Source organism: Dromaius novaehollandiae, chromosome 2, assembly GCF_036370855.1.
Source record: "Dromaius novaehollandiae isolate bDroNov1 chromosome 2, bDroNov1.hap1, whole genome shotgun sequence".
Classification (NCBI taxonomy): Eukaryota; Metazoa; Chordata; class Aves; order Casuariiformes; family Dromaiidae; genus Dromaius; species Dromaius novaehollandiae.
The window spans coordinates 117,722,149-117,739,145 of NC_088099.1; the positions used below are offsets into that span (position 1 = coordinate 117,722,149).

Here is a 16,997-nt window from a genome sequence, read left to right on the forward strand (position 1 = left end):
CCGTCACGGTAGCGGTTCCTTTGGCGGGAGGGGAGGGCACAACAGGTTCTGGAGCCGCGCTGGACTCATGCAGTCCCCGCGCGGCTGCCCGACTCCCCAGGAAGTTATTAGCAGGCGAGGTTGCGGCCGTACGGCAAGATGGCGGCGCTCATTCTGGGCGCTCGCCGCGTAGGTGAGCGAGGCGTTCCCGGGCTCTTCCCGCTTGGCGCGAGGGAGGCGCGGGCAGCCCGGGCGGGGCGCGGGAGAGCGTCTTTCCGCGGGCGCCGTGCTAGGGGCTAGCCCGGCTGCGCGAGGGGCCACACGGGCGGTGGGGACGGGCGCGGAGGAGGGGATGGCGGCGGCGGCGGCAGTGGTGGTGGTGGTGCTCATGGCGGCGGTGATGGCGTTATCGTTATCGTGGCCCTGCTCAGCCGCTCCGTGCTGAACTCCGTATGGGCGGAGGCGGCTCTTCCCCCGCGGCCGATGCCGACAGGGCTGCCGTGAGAAATCCTGCCGCGGCGCTTCCCGAGGCCGTTTCTCCTGCCGACACCAGGTGCTCCTGGGCAAAACGAGCCGCTGCTGGGCAGCCCCCGGGCCATCTCCGCACCGAAATACTGGAGACACCTGATGCCTTGGGAGAGCAAGTGGCCCCGGCTGCGCGCTTGGTAATGCAGAGTGAGTCAGTCGCTGTTGCTGCTCTTTTGAGTTGGGGTTTAGCAAAAAAGCCATGTTTTTGATGTGACAACAGGTAGACCAGTAAAAGAAGCTTTTTATAAGAGACAAGAATAAAAAAACCCATATTTTTCTCTTACAGTAATAGAACTGCTTAAGGAAAGTCAATCGTATCAACAGCTGTAAGGCTTTTACATCTCAATCTACTTCATAAAAGACTGGCTCGACCAGCTTGTTTTCTCTCTGTGAAACTGAGAAAGTTTCCAGAAATACATAGAAATGTGATGGCTTTCTTCAGGAGCATGTAGACTGCTTGTATTTTTGCTCCTGAATCTTGTGATACAAATGCTAAGACTATAATAATTGCTATGTCATAATACAGTTTTCTAACCTGCTAAAAGAGTGATCTTAGAGTGATTTTATATTAGATAAAATTATGAAAAATTACATAAAACTTATCTACAATCAGAAGATGGAATATGGATCAAACAGAGCATAATGGGGAAACCAGCTGAAGTTAAAAGTTTCTACAGAACTGTTCATGTGTCATGCATGCGTATGCATCTTTCACAAGATGGATGCTATAGTATTAAACAGTAATAATTCTGAAACGTAAGCTCTCAAAAAAATTACCACAGGAAGAATTTGCTCCCGAAGGTGAGTGTGAATACCTGTTCCAGTTTCTGGGAGATGACTTTTTTCACCGCGGAAAAGGGGTACTTATGATGTCTGTGATACATCGCCTGACAGCAGGGTGGCTCCTGGATCATCTCTCTTTCATCAACCAGTGTGGCTATGAGATATATGACTCCTCTGCACACCCTCGTTGTGTTTCTCCCAATACTTGTGTCCCTTCTGCTGGAGATCATTGTGCTCCTCCTGGTGATGCTGTAGAAACAGAAGGTAAAACAAGAAAAACAAGATATGTGTTTCGGGAAGAGTTCTTTGATATTTTAAAGCCCCATATAGTCGCTGCTCCTCAGGAGCAGCTCTGGCAGGGAGGCTCTGAGGTGAGCCTCACAGAAACAGAGGCCAGCAGCAGCAGGGTGGAACACCGAGAAGGAACCAAGGGTGATGTTGGAGATCTTGTTGCCAGTGCGAGGAAGGTATGTTCTCTGTAACACTATGGGCTGTGATGCTATTCCCTGCTAAATAACTTACTGTTAACATCATCTTGCAAATTTTTATTTCCTAAAGTTATGTAGGAGAGCATAAACTTTGCAGGAGAAACAGGAACTTTTGCACAATAGATTTAAGGATCCATATGAACTATAAGCACTCATAAGGATGTCCTTGTCTCCCTTATGTCAGTGTTGTGCATCCTGTGACTCACAAGCAGTAGGTTGCTCACAGACTCTTCTGATGTCGCTTGTGGTCACGGGAGCTTGAACAACTAAAATTGTGCTAGCTGTCATCATAGTCCATATTAACAAGGAGTGAAAGATAGTGTGAGTTTACCTGCAGTATATTGATTGTTCAATATCATTCCTTATGGACCAAAAAAAATTAAGGGTCACAGATCTAAATCAACAAACGTAATTATGAAGACCTAGTTAATGTTCTCTTGTTACTGATAAACTGCACCTTGCAACTAAACAGATACCTCGTAGTGTGAGCTCAAAGCGGGCACGAACGTGAGCTGTGGCGTGTACTAGATACCATTAGATTCCAATATCTGTGGGCAATGTAACATAGCTTTGTTAAGATCTTGTGCCTTGAGAACTCCTACAGCAGCCTAGATGTTTTAAAATCATGTTTTTTCTGAATGGATTTATACTTGTGATAGAGAAAGATATGGACTTTTTTCCAATTTTAAGAGTTGATATGTTATTCAGGTATGTTTGATTATTTTTTGTATTTTTGTATTTATTTTTGAGTAGCATGGATTATTTCTTTTCACTGTTTGCTCATTCTGCAGAAACGCAAAAGGAAATGTGTGTTAAACCAAGGCGAACTGGATGCGTTAGAATACCATACGAAGGTGAGTCTGAACACAAGTATATTTTGAAGGTACGTGATACCTATCTTTGGGCAGTATATGGAATGCAAGACGTGGTTGCAGATGAGTCCTTTTCCTGTAGCTTGTTCCATTAATGGGAAGGTCATCTCTCCAGTCCCAAAATGAACAAGTGCATACTGGAATATTTTGTGTGTAGTTAATATACAAAACAAATTAGATGTCAGAAATTTCTGACAAATTAGATGTTGAGAAGTTTCAAAGAACTGGAAAGCACATTCATGGAGTATCTTTAACTGTTATGCCTAACTGAACATTGTGAATTGATGAGTTTTGCTTTGAAATAAACAGTGTGAACTGGTCTGAAGATACACTCATCTTTAGCTTATCAGGATGCTGTGCTGGGGTTATTCCATACTGCTGTTCCCCAAGATGTCTCACTTCCACTAGTGAGAAAGAATTTTTCCACCTAATATTTTACATTGTGATAGTCATACCAAAGCATCACAAATTAATTAGAATTTGGGTCTGTATCTGGGCTGATGTCTGTGGTGTACTGGTGAAATTACTACTAGTGAAGCATAATGATAAATCCTGGAAATGTAATCTGTAGATAATGTTTGATATATACATACTGCTTTCCTGAATAGTGATGTGAACCTAAACTAGGACCTACACTTCATTTTTTTTTTTGTGTGTGTCTGATAAAGGCGGTAGTCACACTTGGCTTTTTGTTTAATTCTGTTTCTCTTGGACTGTTATGTAAATAACTCATTTTTGCTTTCTGCTGCATAACAGCAACCTCATAGTAAACATGTTGTTTGCTGCATTACAGTGTAGTGTCTTATAACTATTGTTACATATAGGCTATGCATGTGAAGAATGAGAGAACTTTGTAGTTCATTCTTAAGCATTAGGTTAAGAGTGTGAAAATCATTAAGCTAAAATAAAGGTAGGCAACAATAGGAATAAGAGAAAGAATGAAGAGTTAGATGTTCTAGGGGCCTTTGAAACTTTGAAGGTTTTTTTGGTAAATCTGCAGAAAAAACACATTTTTGAAAAATCTATGATCCTGTTTAGCCTCTGATACTGTTCACAGATTAGAATATATTTTTTCTAATGTATTTATTATGTTAAAGCTTGTAGCTCCAAAAGCCAATTTAGATTTTTTTTGACACTTATTCATATATCTGGAACAACTTTCCACGGAACTGAAATTTGTTTCCATCAGTGAAAGTAGCATTGAATCTGTTTATGAATTTCAGTCAGATTTAACATGGGGTGATAGTGCAAAATATAGTGAGCTCCTTCAGCTGCTATTTGTTAAAACTGAATGTAGAATGTCAAAACTGCTTGATAGTCAAGGGTTTTATTTCAGGCTGCCAGTTAACACACAGGTGTAAGAACAAAAGCCATTTGCCTTAATTCAGCTGTGCATTTTCTAGAATTTCTAAAGATGTGCTTATTAGTTCTGTTGAACTAATGTTAAGTTCTACTACCACAAACCTAGGCACTCAAAATGATGACTCTATCCTCTTGGATATCTAGAGAGTGGCTCTAAGTAAAGAAATGGTTAAAAAAAAATACTTTTTTCTTTTTGGTTAACTTGGAATTTGCAGTAAAGAGTATTTCGTAAAAACATTTTGTAAAATTGAGGATTCCATGATCACGAGCTTTAGAAACAACCTGCACTTGGAAAAGCTGCTAAAACAAATTCTAATGATTTAATTGGATTTACTGATTATATTTTCTTATTACTTTTAAAATATATAAACAGTATTATTTTGCAAGTGAATTAAAACTTGGAAAAGGACCATTTTTTAGATCTAGGGATACATCCCAATCAAAATAAGTTTGTGGCCAAAGTAACTTGAAATTAGATTAGGATTTTAACTTATATTTCAACTTAATGTTGAGTTTGCTTTGAAAATTAGATTTATTTAGAATTTTATTCTACCTCAGGCTAGGAAGCATTTTACAGCAGTCTCTTTTTCTGTCTCCAGACTTGTAACAATATTGCCATTTTGTGCCCCCCCGCCCAAGTGTGGAATCACATTAGTGTGCCCTTGTAGGTTTTGAAGCATGAATCAAATGATCTTAATATTTAGTAAGGATCTTTCTCCCAGTCTGCAGATTCAAAATGTGCTTTGATTTATGTCTCATTCCCCAATGTAGATGTTTGAAAGACCATGTCCTTTTCCTTTTTATCTTTATGATCATACAGATCAGGGAGCTCATTTGGGAAGGCACTTTGCATTTAGTCCAAGAAGGACTCAGAAGTGGTTTTCTTCACTGCTCCACTACAAAACTCAGTTGCAGCAAGAATGTTGTTCCAAGACACATTGGCTGTGGGTTGGCTGAATTATGTGAAATGGCAAAGCAGTTTCCAGCTATAAACGACAGTGACCATCAACCTGTACAAGCAATAGATGACGAAACCTTCATTCCAGAGCAGGACCTGCTTTCGTGTGTTACAGAAAACAACTCAAACCGTGCAAAGATGATTGTGTTAATGGGGCAGAAATATTTGGTGCCACCAAAAAGTAGTTTCCTTTTATCTGATATTTCATGTTTACAGCCACTGCTGAATTGTAAGTGTACTTGTATGCTTTGCTTTTTAAGTGTTCTCTGTAGTTGGGTAGCTAAACCTTTATCGGTTTTAACTAGTAGATTTAATGCTTATTTGATTTTAAAACTAATTTACTGGCTTTTTTTTATAATTTCCCTTTCCAGACAAGAAAAAATATGATGTAATTGTGATGGATCCACCATGGGAAAACAAATCTGTTAAAAGGAGTAACCGGTAAATTTTACTGTGAATTTGTGTAATTATGCCTTTTAAAACAGAAACCAAACAAACTTTATCTTCTTTGCTTACATGGGTATAGTTAACTTTTGAATATACTGATGCAATCCAAGACCAGTGTATGTGCAAGACTGTAGCTTAAACTAGCAAATATTTTGGCACATGCCTACCTTCAAGTCTGTAGAATGTCACAGGGATTTCACTGAAATGGCTTGGATCCTTTGTATACCTCATATTTGCAAGACTGGATCTTAAATTACCTAACTGGTAAGAGAGTGTTAGAGATACTTAAAAGAAAAGCCTGGAATCATTTGTTTTGTGAGGCCTGATCCTGCAGGTACTCATTTGAAATTAGTAGAGTTACTTTAGTGGCCATAACGCTAGCTATATGTTTAAGTGTTTCCAGGCCTGAGGTCTGATTTAGAAGTTTTAGGTTTTTTGGTTTGTGTATGTGTGTGTGGTTTTTTTTTTTTTTATTTGAGTTTCAGTCTGGCAGGAAGAAGAGGAAAATTGATAATGCAGCAGTAAAATCCTCAAGTGTAATAGGAACTGGTCTCAAGTACTGTAGTTTATGAATTCATTAACTTAGAATTTTCTGGGCCTTTTCCACTGAGTAACATTAAGTTTATGCTAGTAGGGCTCTCTTGACTACCACAGAATTATATCCATGTGAAAGAAGGGCAGACAGAAAATGTGGCCATATAAATTTCTGGAATAAATATTGATGTCTACTTTTTCTGTAGCTATTGAAACTTATTATGGAAACATAATTTGAAGAAACAGAGATTGATTAGCTGGTCTTACTTTGAAAGCCCTACAAAAGCCTCTAGGAACTCAGGCTTAAACTCATTGAAGTGTAATTCTTACCTATACAAGTAACTCAAAGGAAAATTTTAGTTATTCACAGGCATAAATTAGGCAACCAGGCCCTCCTTCCCTTACAAAACAAAGCCTGAAGGTGGCAGAGCCGTCTTTACCACTGTCATGTTTTGCTATTCAGGCATCACCATATCCAAACTAGATCACGGATTCCTTTGCTAAAACAAAAATCCATTTGTGCTTTCAGCACAGAACTGCAGACAACTGCTCATTCAGTCATGGAGATCATCTGTGTTGACTGTTGGCTCACCGTTTCTCAGATATTAAAAACACTGCAAACTCTGAGAGAAATGTGTCTGTCAGTAAGAAGTCTTAATTTCACTTATGTCAGAATTAAGGTTGTGCAATGTAGGAAAATAAATGTTTGGTTTTTAATTGTACATGCTCTGCTTTTTAGTCTTCAAAAACAAGGAGAATATCCCTCTTAAACCTGTGGTTTTGCAGATATGGTTCCATAGATGCCCAAATATCTGTTGCAGCACATGTCTAGCAGCGAGTCTGTGTAGTGCTAGACAATCAGTTACCTTGTTCATGGATTTTTTTTTTTTTTTTTTTTTTTTTTTTTTTTTACGATTCATAATCCAGATGTGGAATGCTTGTGTTCTCTGTGGGATCTAGTCCAGGAAGTATTTCTGGATTTCATCTGCACTCCTTATTACCTGCTTGTTGCTGTTCTCACTATTGCATTGTACAGGGATCGTTGGTACCCAGATGATGGGTTGTGGATTCCAGCAGGCCATGTGTCAACGTCTTCTGACACTGCCATGTGTAGGTTCCACACATTGCTAGCTCACTAATAATGTAGAACAGCAGCACAGGAAAATGGTAGAGCAGGACAGAATCCGGAAAGCATACTGGATTCACCACCGTAGAGCAGAGTTAGCTCAAAAGTATGCAGAACTGTTCTGAATAAGCCAGAGAACTTTCACAATGAATGGTAACTTCAAATCACGAGTGACTTTTGCATATAGTTTGAGAAATGATTACTCTTTTATGACCTTTTAGCTTGACAGTAAAATTAACGTTGCACTTGTAAGTGGCTCTGTTTTCATTTTCATTCAGAGGAGAGATTGTGTATTATGAAAAGTGAATGATGTTACATAGACTAAAGTAAAAAGAACTACTTTTCATTAAATCGCTTTGTTCTGTCATAAAGATGAGAGTTTTGAATTACAGATGATAGCTCTTAAATTAAACGTGGTCTTTTAGGCTTCTTCAAAATCAGAATTCTCATAACATTTTATATGGAGAAATAGAAGAGAAATATGTAGATAGAGATTCGCTCAGTAACATTAAGTACGTGCATTCATGATTTTATGTCGGTATGTAGCAGATTTGGCCACTAGGTGGCACTCTTGACCCGTCATTGCAGTGTCTTTGTGCTGTCAGGAGGTATCTCTTGAAGTGTCTCAGCCATGTAATTTCTTTATCCCTTTTAATTGTTTTTTGCAATTTTTATATTATTTGGTGTATGATAACTTGCTTTCTCACTGTATTGGCACATAGATATGGCCACTTGTATTCCTGGCAAATGAAGCAGATTCCTGTATCAGCACTAGCTGCTCCAAATTGTCTTGTAATCACGTGGGTGACTAATAGACAGAAGCACTTACGTTTTGTTAAGGATGAACTTTATCCTCATTGGTCTGTGAAAACACTTGCCGAGTGGCACTGGGTAAAAGTAAGTTCTCAGTTTGTTTTGTTGCTTTCTTGGGGACTGAGAGGGCTTGTGCTGTGACACTTTTCTTCATATTCTTATCATTTGTGTATTTATTACCATTTTTTTTTGTATTTGAAATGTATGGTATCTTCAGTTTCTTCCTTTTTATGAAAGAAAATATCTCATTGGAAAAATGGGACATGACAGTCTTCCACTGTGTATTTTTAACTCCTTTGTGTTAGATTACCAGATCTGGAGAATTCGTACTGCCTTTGGATTCTTCCCACAAAAAGCCCTATGAAGTTCTTGTATTGGGGAGAGTTCAAGGAAGCGTAGAGGAAACCTTAAGGTATGACAGACTATTATGGTAAATGTATTTTTTTTGAGGCTGCTAGGATTCTCTTTGTATGTGTCACTGGTGTATAATACAATATAGTGTCCCAGGATCTTCATGTCATCTTCTGGTTGATTTTGAACCTAAAAATAGCATTACTAGCTTTGGGATGAGGGAATTCTCTAGTGAGATTAAAGGATGGAAACAGCTCTTGCTGTTTGTCCTTACATCTGACTGTGTTGGGGGACTGGCTCAGATAAAAGGCATGTGGAAAGAGCTTCCTTTGTTCGCAGGTTCTGTGGGACCATGAGTCCTTGACACAAGCTGAAGCTATTTTGGGGCTGTTGGTGTTTTTCTGCAGGTGAAATCTGATAGGCGTATCTCAGTTGTTCTTCATCTCTGCGTATGGTTATTATTAACCGCGTTTCCGTTAAAGCCTTAGTGATTTCATAAACTGTCCTTTTAGTCAAACAAATACCTTCAATATTACAGCTGAGCAACATTTAACTTCCCTCAGACGTATCTGAAGTTTGACTGTGAATGAGCATTCTATATGTTATGTCCTATCTGAAATAGCTCCATGAAAGCCTCAGACTGCATCACTTTTGTGGTGTTCATTCTCATGCTTATCTTGTTCTGCTTTATACAACAGGAAATCGGATGATGTACTTCCAATTCCAGACCATAAGTTAATTGTCAGCGTACCCTGCAGTCTGCATTCACATAAACCCCCTCTAACTGGTATGTTTTTGCTAGCATTAATGTATAGTGTTTCTGTAGGACATTAGACTTGGATGTCTGAAATGAGGTATCTAGAAAGTTATCTTTGTACATGAAAAGTTTCTTAGTTTTCCACATGTCAAGTAGTTTTGCTCAGTAGGACTTGTTGATCCTCAGCATTTCTAAAAATGCTGTCAGGCACCTAAATCTTCGTCCCCAAAAATGAGTATGAGGAGTAGAACTGCACTGTGTGAATGTGTTGAATAGAAATGTAAAAAAGAAGTTGCTTTTTTTTTAATTTCATCTTTGAAATCCTGCAGGAACAGATTATAAATACCGTATATATGAAGGTATCACAAATGACCTGAAATTCTTTCATGGGGAAAAATGTCTTTGGGAATATATAAAATAAAATATTTCTTTGTGTAATTCACAAAAGCACCAAGCTTTTTCTTTCTGTCTCTCTTTTTTTTTTTTTTTTTTTTTTTTTTTTTTTTTTTTGGATGTCATCCTGAAAGAAGTTTCTTTATTTCTGCATGAGCTGCTTATACACTTGCAGTAAAGATGTGCCTTTAAATCTAAAAAATTAATACTTAATTATTTTAAAACTGTTAACAATTGGCAGGAAATAAGACCTACCTCATTTATTTCTCAGAAGCCATATTTATTTTATGGAAATCGATGCAGTGACTTCAACCAACTAGTTAGAATGAGTATGAGTAATTTCAGCTTTTCCCAGAGTTTAGTCCGAAGGATTTGAAGTTTGTGTCGTGCATTCCTATATATGCATTGTTCTGGAGAAAGCCTGCTTTGACTACTTTTCTCAATAGATAGTCATACTTCTTTCATTGTTGTAGTCCTTGAGTGCCTTGCAATGACATAGTAAGCAGCATATTTAATGCTTGTCACAAAAGTGGTTTTCATCCTCCCCTGGGGGGGAATTTTCCCCCAAGGGGAAAAGTCTCAGCAGATGTGCAGATATTCCAGAAGCACGTGGTGCTATGTATTTATGTCAGAGAAAGCAGATAGAAGAAACGCACACTGCTGTTGGAGAAGAAGGGAATCATAGCCTGTGGCTGGCCCTGGGTATATTCCCTTTGTTGCACTGACAGGCTTTCCTTATTCTGTTTCCAAAGAACAGAATGGCTTCTGTTAGGATGCTAATCTTAACAGTTGTTTTAATACTTCCAGGGAGGCTTTAAAATTTGCATTTTGGGCTTGCATTTGTATCAAATTAACTTGCACGTATATAGCTGTTCCAAGACTAGTAATAGGCACATATTTTAGTTAACTAAAAAAAATAAATGAACTGTTCCAGGAGGATCTTCCTGCAGTTCTGTAGCTACATCTTTAAGAATTAGGTTGAGTGTAGGAAGTGTGTGTGTTGATTTAAGCTTATGGTACGGTAGTGATTTGTGAGGCAGCCACCTATAGGGCCTCTTCAGAAAACCAATACTTAGAAATACAGTTGGACACAAACAGGAAACTTGTGAGATATCCAAGGATGCAGCATAGCAGTCTGTGTGCATTACAGAGATAGCTAGTGCCAGAATGGTCCTTGGAATGCTTCCTTTCTGTGGTACAGAATCTAGAAACTATGTTGACGAATCCTTTATGAATTATACTCCTGAATGGGTTTTGAAAGAAATGTTGTGCTTCTTTTTATTTGTGTATTTCTTGACTTAAATGCGAGGATTTGATATTGTGCAGTATTTATGTTTCCAATGAAGAATAAATTTGTGCAAATGACTGAAACTGCTCAATAGCACTTAAAAAAAAATTAGTATATATCTACATTATTGGCAACTTCATTCAGAATAGGGTCATGGAATGAAAACGTAGACCGTAAAACAAAAGCTAATTGCTGATACTTTGACTTCAGTATTGTAAAAGGTATCACTTTCATGATCAGTATTCTCAAACGGCCACTAGAGAGCAGCTGAACTACATCCTAGTGTGGTTCAGAAGAAATTTGAACAGAAGCAGAGATTTGGCAATGTGAGAGAAAGACACTTGATGAGTCACACGCATTCTTTATGCTTTGTTTAAGTAGTAACAAAGCCAAAAATATTAGTATTTACTGATGCTGTCTGGCACTTTATTTCTTGTTACTACTATGAAGGCTGTATGTTGGTACATACGTAGCCACTTAATGACTGAATATAACAGTTTATCTCTCTTGGGGAAGAGGAAGATGCAAATTAAAGCAAGCCATCAAAAGGGGACGTTTGGGTTCCTGTGGTGCATTTAACTATGAAATTGCGACTGTAGGGGTTTTTGATGCATGTGCTGTGTTTAATGCTTAGAGCTTTAATATGTCATTGTAAATGTACTTAAACTGCTTTATGCAAATGCATTAAAATGAAATTTTATCACTCATGGTTTTGATTCAAATAACAGCAGGTTTTCTTCCTAATTCGATTCAGTGTTGCTCTTAGAAAACCTAGAAAGTATTCTGTAATATAGACGTGAAGCATTATTGAACTTCAAATGCCTTTTTTTCCTTTTTTCTGTTTTATAGATTCCTCTCGTTATAGCTATCTCTCCTCCAGTATTTAAATATATGCATTTATTGCTAGAAGTAATATTTCCATATAGAAGTATGTCTGAAAACCTTGGGCTTAATTCTTGGCCATGTTCTAGCCACTTTCTCTATCTCCAGCAAAAGAGTGCAGTGGTAAGCCCCCTATGAGAACTCTGTGCCTTATTAGACCATGTTATAAAGGTTTCCTAGAAGTAAAAAGGAAATGTATTTTGTTTTTTTATGAACCTTATGAATCCCTTACTATTAGAATTATCCATGGGAGTATTGACGTGTAGTTTAACTTGAAGCTCAGGAAAGGTGCAGGGGTGTAAAACCAGCTCTTTTGCCTGAGCTTCTCATCTTTTTCTGGTGTTACTCTGATCAGGGACTAGACAAACTGGGTAATAAGGGCCTCTACTTTGCAGACTCTTTGGAAGGTGTACTACAAAATGCATTCTGTCATGTGTGGGTTGTACCTTGCGTGGCTCACAAATCAGACAATAAAAAGACAACAAAGTAATTTTCACTTTAGATATCCACTTTGCTCTTCAGAACTTGCTGTGTAGGTAACAGAAGTTCAAAAAATAAAGGGAAACAGTTGCTTGTCTCAAAAATAGTTCCTTCCTTTGCTTTTTAGAACAATTTTAACAGCACGCATCTTAGATATGTGTTTGGGATCCAGAGTAAGCAGATGTAGTAGGTAGATGTAGATCCTGCCTGACCTTGTGGTTGCACTCCAGAAAGAAGTGGGTTTCCCAGCAGACCTGTGTCATATCTACCAGCCGTGTGCTGGCTTTGTGTATCCTAGGGCATTAGATGCCTAAGTATCTGAGTTGATCTCTTAGGGTTTATAACACCTGCAAGTGATCATGAATAATCCGTTTAAGCTCTTTATTGTTAGTTCTGTCTGTAAATGGATGAAAGTAATTGTAAAAAAAGAAAAAAAAAATCTATTCCTATTGTAGAAAAATGAGTATTTAATCTTCCTACTCATGCAGGTCCTCTGACTTGTCAGGGGAAAATCTGCAGGGTTTGCTTAAGGGCTGCAAGTCAGATCCATGTGTGTATTAAGATAGCCTTCTGATGATATAAAAGCCATAAAAACCCTAGCAAAGAGGCTATAATTTATAACTTAAAATAGGAAAAGTTGATGTTCAAGGAAACCAGTGTAATGAGATTTTATGCCAACAAAATATTGCCACATTATTGCCTTCTTGATATGCTAATTTCCATTGCAGTGAAAGTTACTGCCTGATATGATTATGTAAATACCCATATCTAAGCAATGAAGAATCATACTATAATGTTATCTTGAATTATATGTAATCTGGCTCTGTTTCTTCAAAAAGCTTTGTGCTGAATTACTATCTCTCTGGGAGTAGGAGAGAGGGAGATTCCTGGGACTTCCTCTTTAAATTCTATGATGAAATTGATTGAAAGATTGGCACAATCTTCTTGTTTCCTGCTGAAATGGCCTATTTCTTGGCTACCTCTTTTTGTTTGCTGGCCAAGCAATCTTTTGCCAGATTATCTGTGAGAATGACTTATCCCTATTGTTGAGTCAACTAAGTGGTGTTTTGTTGTTTGTTTTTGAGTTTTCTCTCAGACATGGAAGGTTTTGGTGCTTAGTAGTAACTACTTTTGATTTTTTACTGAGTGTTGTGATGATATTTTTAATCTATACATTTTAAGAACAAATGTTGATATTTCTAATATGCTTTTAATGAAATTTTCTTGCTTAAATGATTGTTTCCTCCTTTGGTTGCAAATATAACCCATAAGATGGTTCTATTTTATTTTTATATAGAAGGAAGAAGGTCGCATAGGATGTCTGGTTCCTGCAGTAAGCTCTGCATGGTCTTATGCCCACTCAGATCAAAAGAATGTCTTAAGGATGTCAGGGTCTGCTCACAGCGAGCTTATTGAAAGCTGTGGAGGTTTGCATTCTGCAGTATCTTCCTTCTGTTTTGTGAAAAAGTACATTCTTCTGCAACATGGGTTTTCTTAGATGATCAAGAGAATAGATTTCTGGAAGACCTTTGCTAAAATGTTGGCAGCAAGTTGTGCACAAGAAATCCTTGACTAAATAGAGCATGGAAAAAGAACAATAAATTTTACATTATTTTTTTGAATATAGTGGGTTTTCAAAATGGTACAAAAGCAGGAAAAGTGGTGTCTAATTAGATGAACTCTTGTGACACCAAATAGCAATGTTCGGTGTAGCAGGTCTTCCATCAAAGTGTACATTTTGCTCGAAACCTCCCAGACTCTTCTCTGCAAATGTTAGATTTGTTTAAACATTTTAGCTTGCCTCTAAAAGGAACAGTTTTTTCGAATAAGATTCCTGCTGGTTGCAGTATTCTCTGGATTAAAAGCTGCCTTGATGATAACCCATCTGTGCCATTTTCTTGACATTTGTTAGAGATTGGAGCACATAAATAGGTTGATGTGCTGTATCAAAATATAAGAAAGTCTGGAAACACCCGCTACAAAATATTTGAGAGTAAATTTTGAATGGATTGAAGCTTTTGAGGAAGCGACAGTGTAGGTAGGAAATGCATCTGGGGTGGGCTGCCACCCACTAGAATGTGAAGTGGATGCTCGTATTTCTGCAGCAGGAGCAATCCATGACATGAGCAGCTGAGATCTAACACAGGGATTCTGTGACTGGCAAACTTGATGCAGAAAGTCAAAGCTTGGATTGCACCCAAAAAAAGCATTCTGTCTTATGCTGTGATGTATGTTGATTAGGTGTATTTCTGCTTCCTGAAATGATCAAATCTGAAGAGATCAAGTTGAGCGATATAATACTGGATTTATGTATTTTGAGCTACAGGATTGCAGAAGCTTCTCAGAAATTTGAGCAAAAGTGAACAAGATTTCCTCTGGAAAAGAGACTGGTTTCTTGGTTCTTGTTCTGTTGTCAGTCACAGAAAAACCCCCCTAAGATGTACCTTTATTGTAGATCTGTTTTTCAGATTTTCTGACTCCTTTGTCTTGCTATATTCCTTAAACCTTTGCTTTAATGGTGCGTTTTTTTATATATAATATCTTTGTAGCTATTTCCTGAAACCTAGTTAAGAATTTCTTTGACCCAGCCACAAGCTAAATAGATCTGTATGACAAGTAACCTATTTAACAATAACTGTGTTTGCAATAGTAGTTCTCAGGTGAAATGCAATAACCAAGATCTTTTTCTCTTACTCCCAGAATACCAGTCATAATCAGTGACACAATTGATGTTAACGATAGGTTTCTATTTATTTGGATTTAAGCAATATAAATGCCCAATTGTAGAAAAAATTGAGATTTACGTTACTGAATGAAAGAACACAGTTGTGTAGATATTTCTTCAGTTGCCAAGTTGGCATTAGGAAAAAGTTGTCCCTGCATTTTTATAGCCCTTTCAGAGCTAACCTTATTTAAACTGATATTTCTTATTTTACCTTTTAACAGTTGTCATCAGTAAGTACTTTAATCAAAGAAGGATTTTCTATTTATTCATTTTTAATCTATTTTTACTTTTTAGAAATGTTGTCCCTGTATTGTAGGAGCTGAGTCCTGTCTTTGGAAGATGTTTGGTTGGTAGTAGTGGAAAAATTCAGAAGTCGTCTATGTAGATGCTGAAATAAATCCTCATTCCCTTTCTCTAAATGAAAACCGATAAATCAAGGCTATTGAAGGCCTTGACAGTATTGTTCGGAATCTCAAGGGCACTTATTTCAAATGACTTTCTGACTATAAATAGTCAAGCTGGTTGATGAAATCCTTGAAATTAATTTGCTGTCTCTCCCTTTTTTTAATGAAACATTCCGTTTTTTTCATCTGCTAACAGCACAGGGGAGATTGATTTTTCATTTGTTTATTATTATTTTTATTATTATTTGTACCTTTTTCATTGTTATCTTTTTTTCTTCTCTTGCACAGAGGTTCTGGCAGAATTTATCAAACCAGATGTGGAATGTCTGGAGTTGTTTGCTCGCAACCTACAGCCTGGTTGGACCAGCTGGGGAAATGAGGTTCTGAAGTTTCAGCACATTGATTATTTCACTGTTCTGCAGGATGAAAGCTGATTTGGGTCTTTTAGCTTAACTCAGAAATTCCCCTTCCCTCCCAACAGGCTTAGAGCTTGCTTTTATTACTGATGGTGCACTCAGAAGGTAAAAAAAATGATACCAGGTGCATTTCAGTTAAAATTCTTGAAGTGACAGAATGTCTGTTTATAGTATCTGCATTTGTGCAAGCTGTTCCTGTATTCTGATTTTAGTAAGATAGTTAAATTCTGATGTTAGAGTGCAAGGCCATCCCTGATTTTTTTTTCCAGACCTCAAGAAAAAAAAAGCTATCTTTGAGTATTCTCATTGCAACTGTCACAAATCTGAGCATTGTGAATGCTACAGTGGATGGTATGGTTGGATGGTAATGCAATATTTATAAAGAATGAGAGGAAAAGTAAATAGTTCTGAATTAGATATGTTTCCCAAAAGAAGGTTGGTGTTTGCAAAGCAATGGATTTTGAACTGAAATAATTATGAAGACAACATATCCTCCTACATGTTTGTATCTGTTTGTCTACCTCAGAAGAAATAATAGGAGCAGTGCGTGCGTTAATTGGCACATAAATTGTTGACTGAGCACATTTTATATAAAATTACACTTTTAAAACAGTCAGCAATTCCATATTTCTGTGTGGTGTTAATTCTTTGAATAAATTGTATCTTACACATTCTGCATGTTAAGCCATTAGATTTAACTGAAATTTTAACAGAATTTAAATATTTTATAAATTCTATTTCCTTATGTTCTCAAAACATTACAAAGTCATGCAAGTGAGCTCTGTTTCAAATTTTTCTTTTTAAGAATGGTGCATTTCATGTGTTCTTTGCTGCCCTTAGATTTGTTTTGAAAAATAAAAAGGGAGACTTAGTGAAGCTCTGCCTCGTATTCATTTGCAGCAGTAGAGACAGAACTGGTGGACAAGCTGATTTTCCTGATGGCAGTCTCCTGAGCTGTGGTTGTTTATAGTGGGGAACAAAATACGTTGTATGCCTTTTTTTACATTCAATTCACTTTTGGTAGTCTAATGGGCTGTTAAAGTTTTATTTAAAACTTTAGATGATAGTAAATAATCTTTTATAATTTTGTAATTAAAATTAAGATTAAAAACTTGTCAGTGTCTTATTTGCAGACCCAGTCTCTGTACTATTGTTCAATTGCATATTTTGCTTATTGGAGCACTAGAATTGGCAAAATGAAGACTTTTTTTTCCCCACTAGTTAAACATATATTTAATCTAAAAAAGTAAATATTGTCACAGTGAGAGTTATTGCCATGCAAAACACTTCTTCCTGCATGATTTTTATCCTACATCTTTAACTATTATATGAGTGCAGTCACACAATACATGATACGTAAGCAAATGTACATCCAAATATAAAGGGTAAGAAGATTCTTTATTTGCTTTTA

At 37.4% G+C, this 16,997-nt stretch overlaps 1 protein-coding gene across 6 annotated transcripts; it reads left to right on the plus strand.

Moving 5' to 3' along the window:
- Nucleotides 1-35: 35 nt before the first annotated feature.
- On the plus strand, nt 36-16,701 carry METTL4 (methyltransferase 4, N6-adenosine). 6 transcript variants are annotated; one of them, XM_064507263.1, is made up of 10 exons: nt 36-172; nt 411-644; nt 1,290-1,757; nt 2,570-2,632; nt 4,833-5,199; nt 5,342-5,411; nt 7,800-7,974; nt 8,196-8,302; nt 8,940-9,028; nt 15,459-16,701. In XM_064507263.1, the coding sequence occupies exons 2-10, from the start codon at nt 432-434 to the stop codon at nt 15,602-15,604; spliced, it is 1,698 nt and encodes a 565-aa protein (XP_064363333.1). In that variant the 5' UTR covers nt 36-172; nt 411-431; the 3' UTR covers nt 15,605-16,701. The 6 variants fall into 6 exon arrangements, with proteins under 6 accessions (XP_064363333.1, XP_025978611.1, XP_064363334.1 ...); XM_064507264.1 differs by having other exon boundaries at nt 125-172; nt 473-654; nt 794-1,757; XM_064507265.1 differs by having other exon boundaries at nt 125-172; nt 473-654.
- Nucleotides 16,702-16,997: the final 296 nt, after the last annotated feature.

Bases quoted from the DNA above. Each gene is read 5' to 3' on its own strand.
- METTL4 (XM_064507263.1), top strand. From the start codon at position 432: ATGGGCGGAGGCGGCTCTTCCCCCGCGGCCGATGCCGACAGGGCTGCC. The intron at 2,633-4,832 runs GTGAGTCTGAAC...ATGATCATACAG, and splicing joins CGTTAGAATACCATACGAAG to ATCAGGGAGCTCATTTGGGA. The intron at 5,412-7,799 runs GTAAATTTTACT...ATTGGCACATAG, and splicing joins TCTGTTAAAAGGAGTAACCG to ATATGGCCACTTGTATTCCT.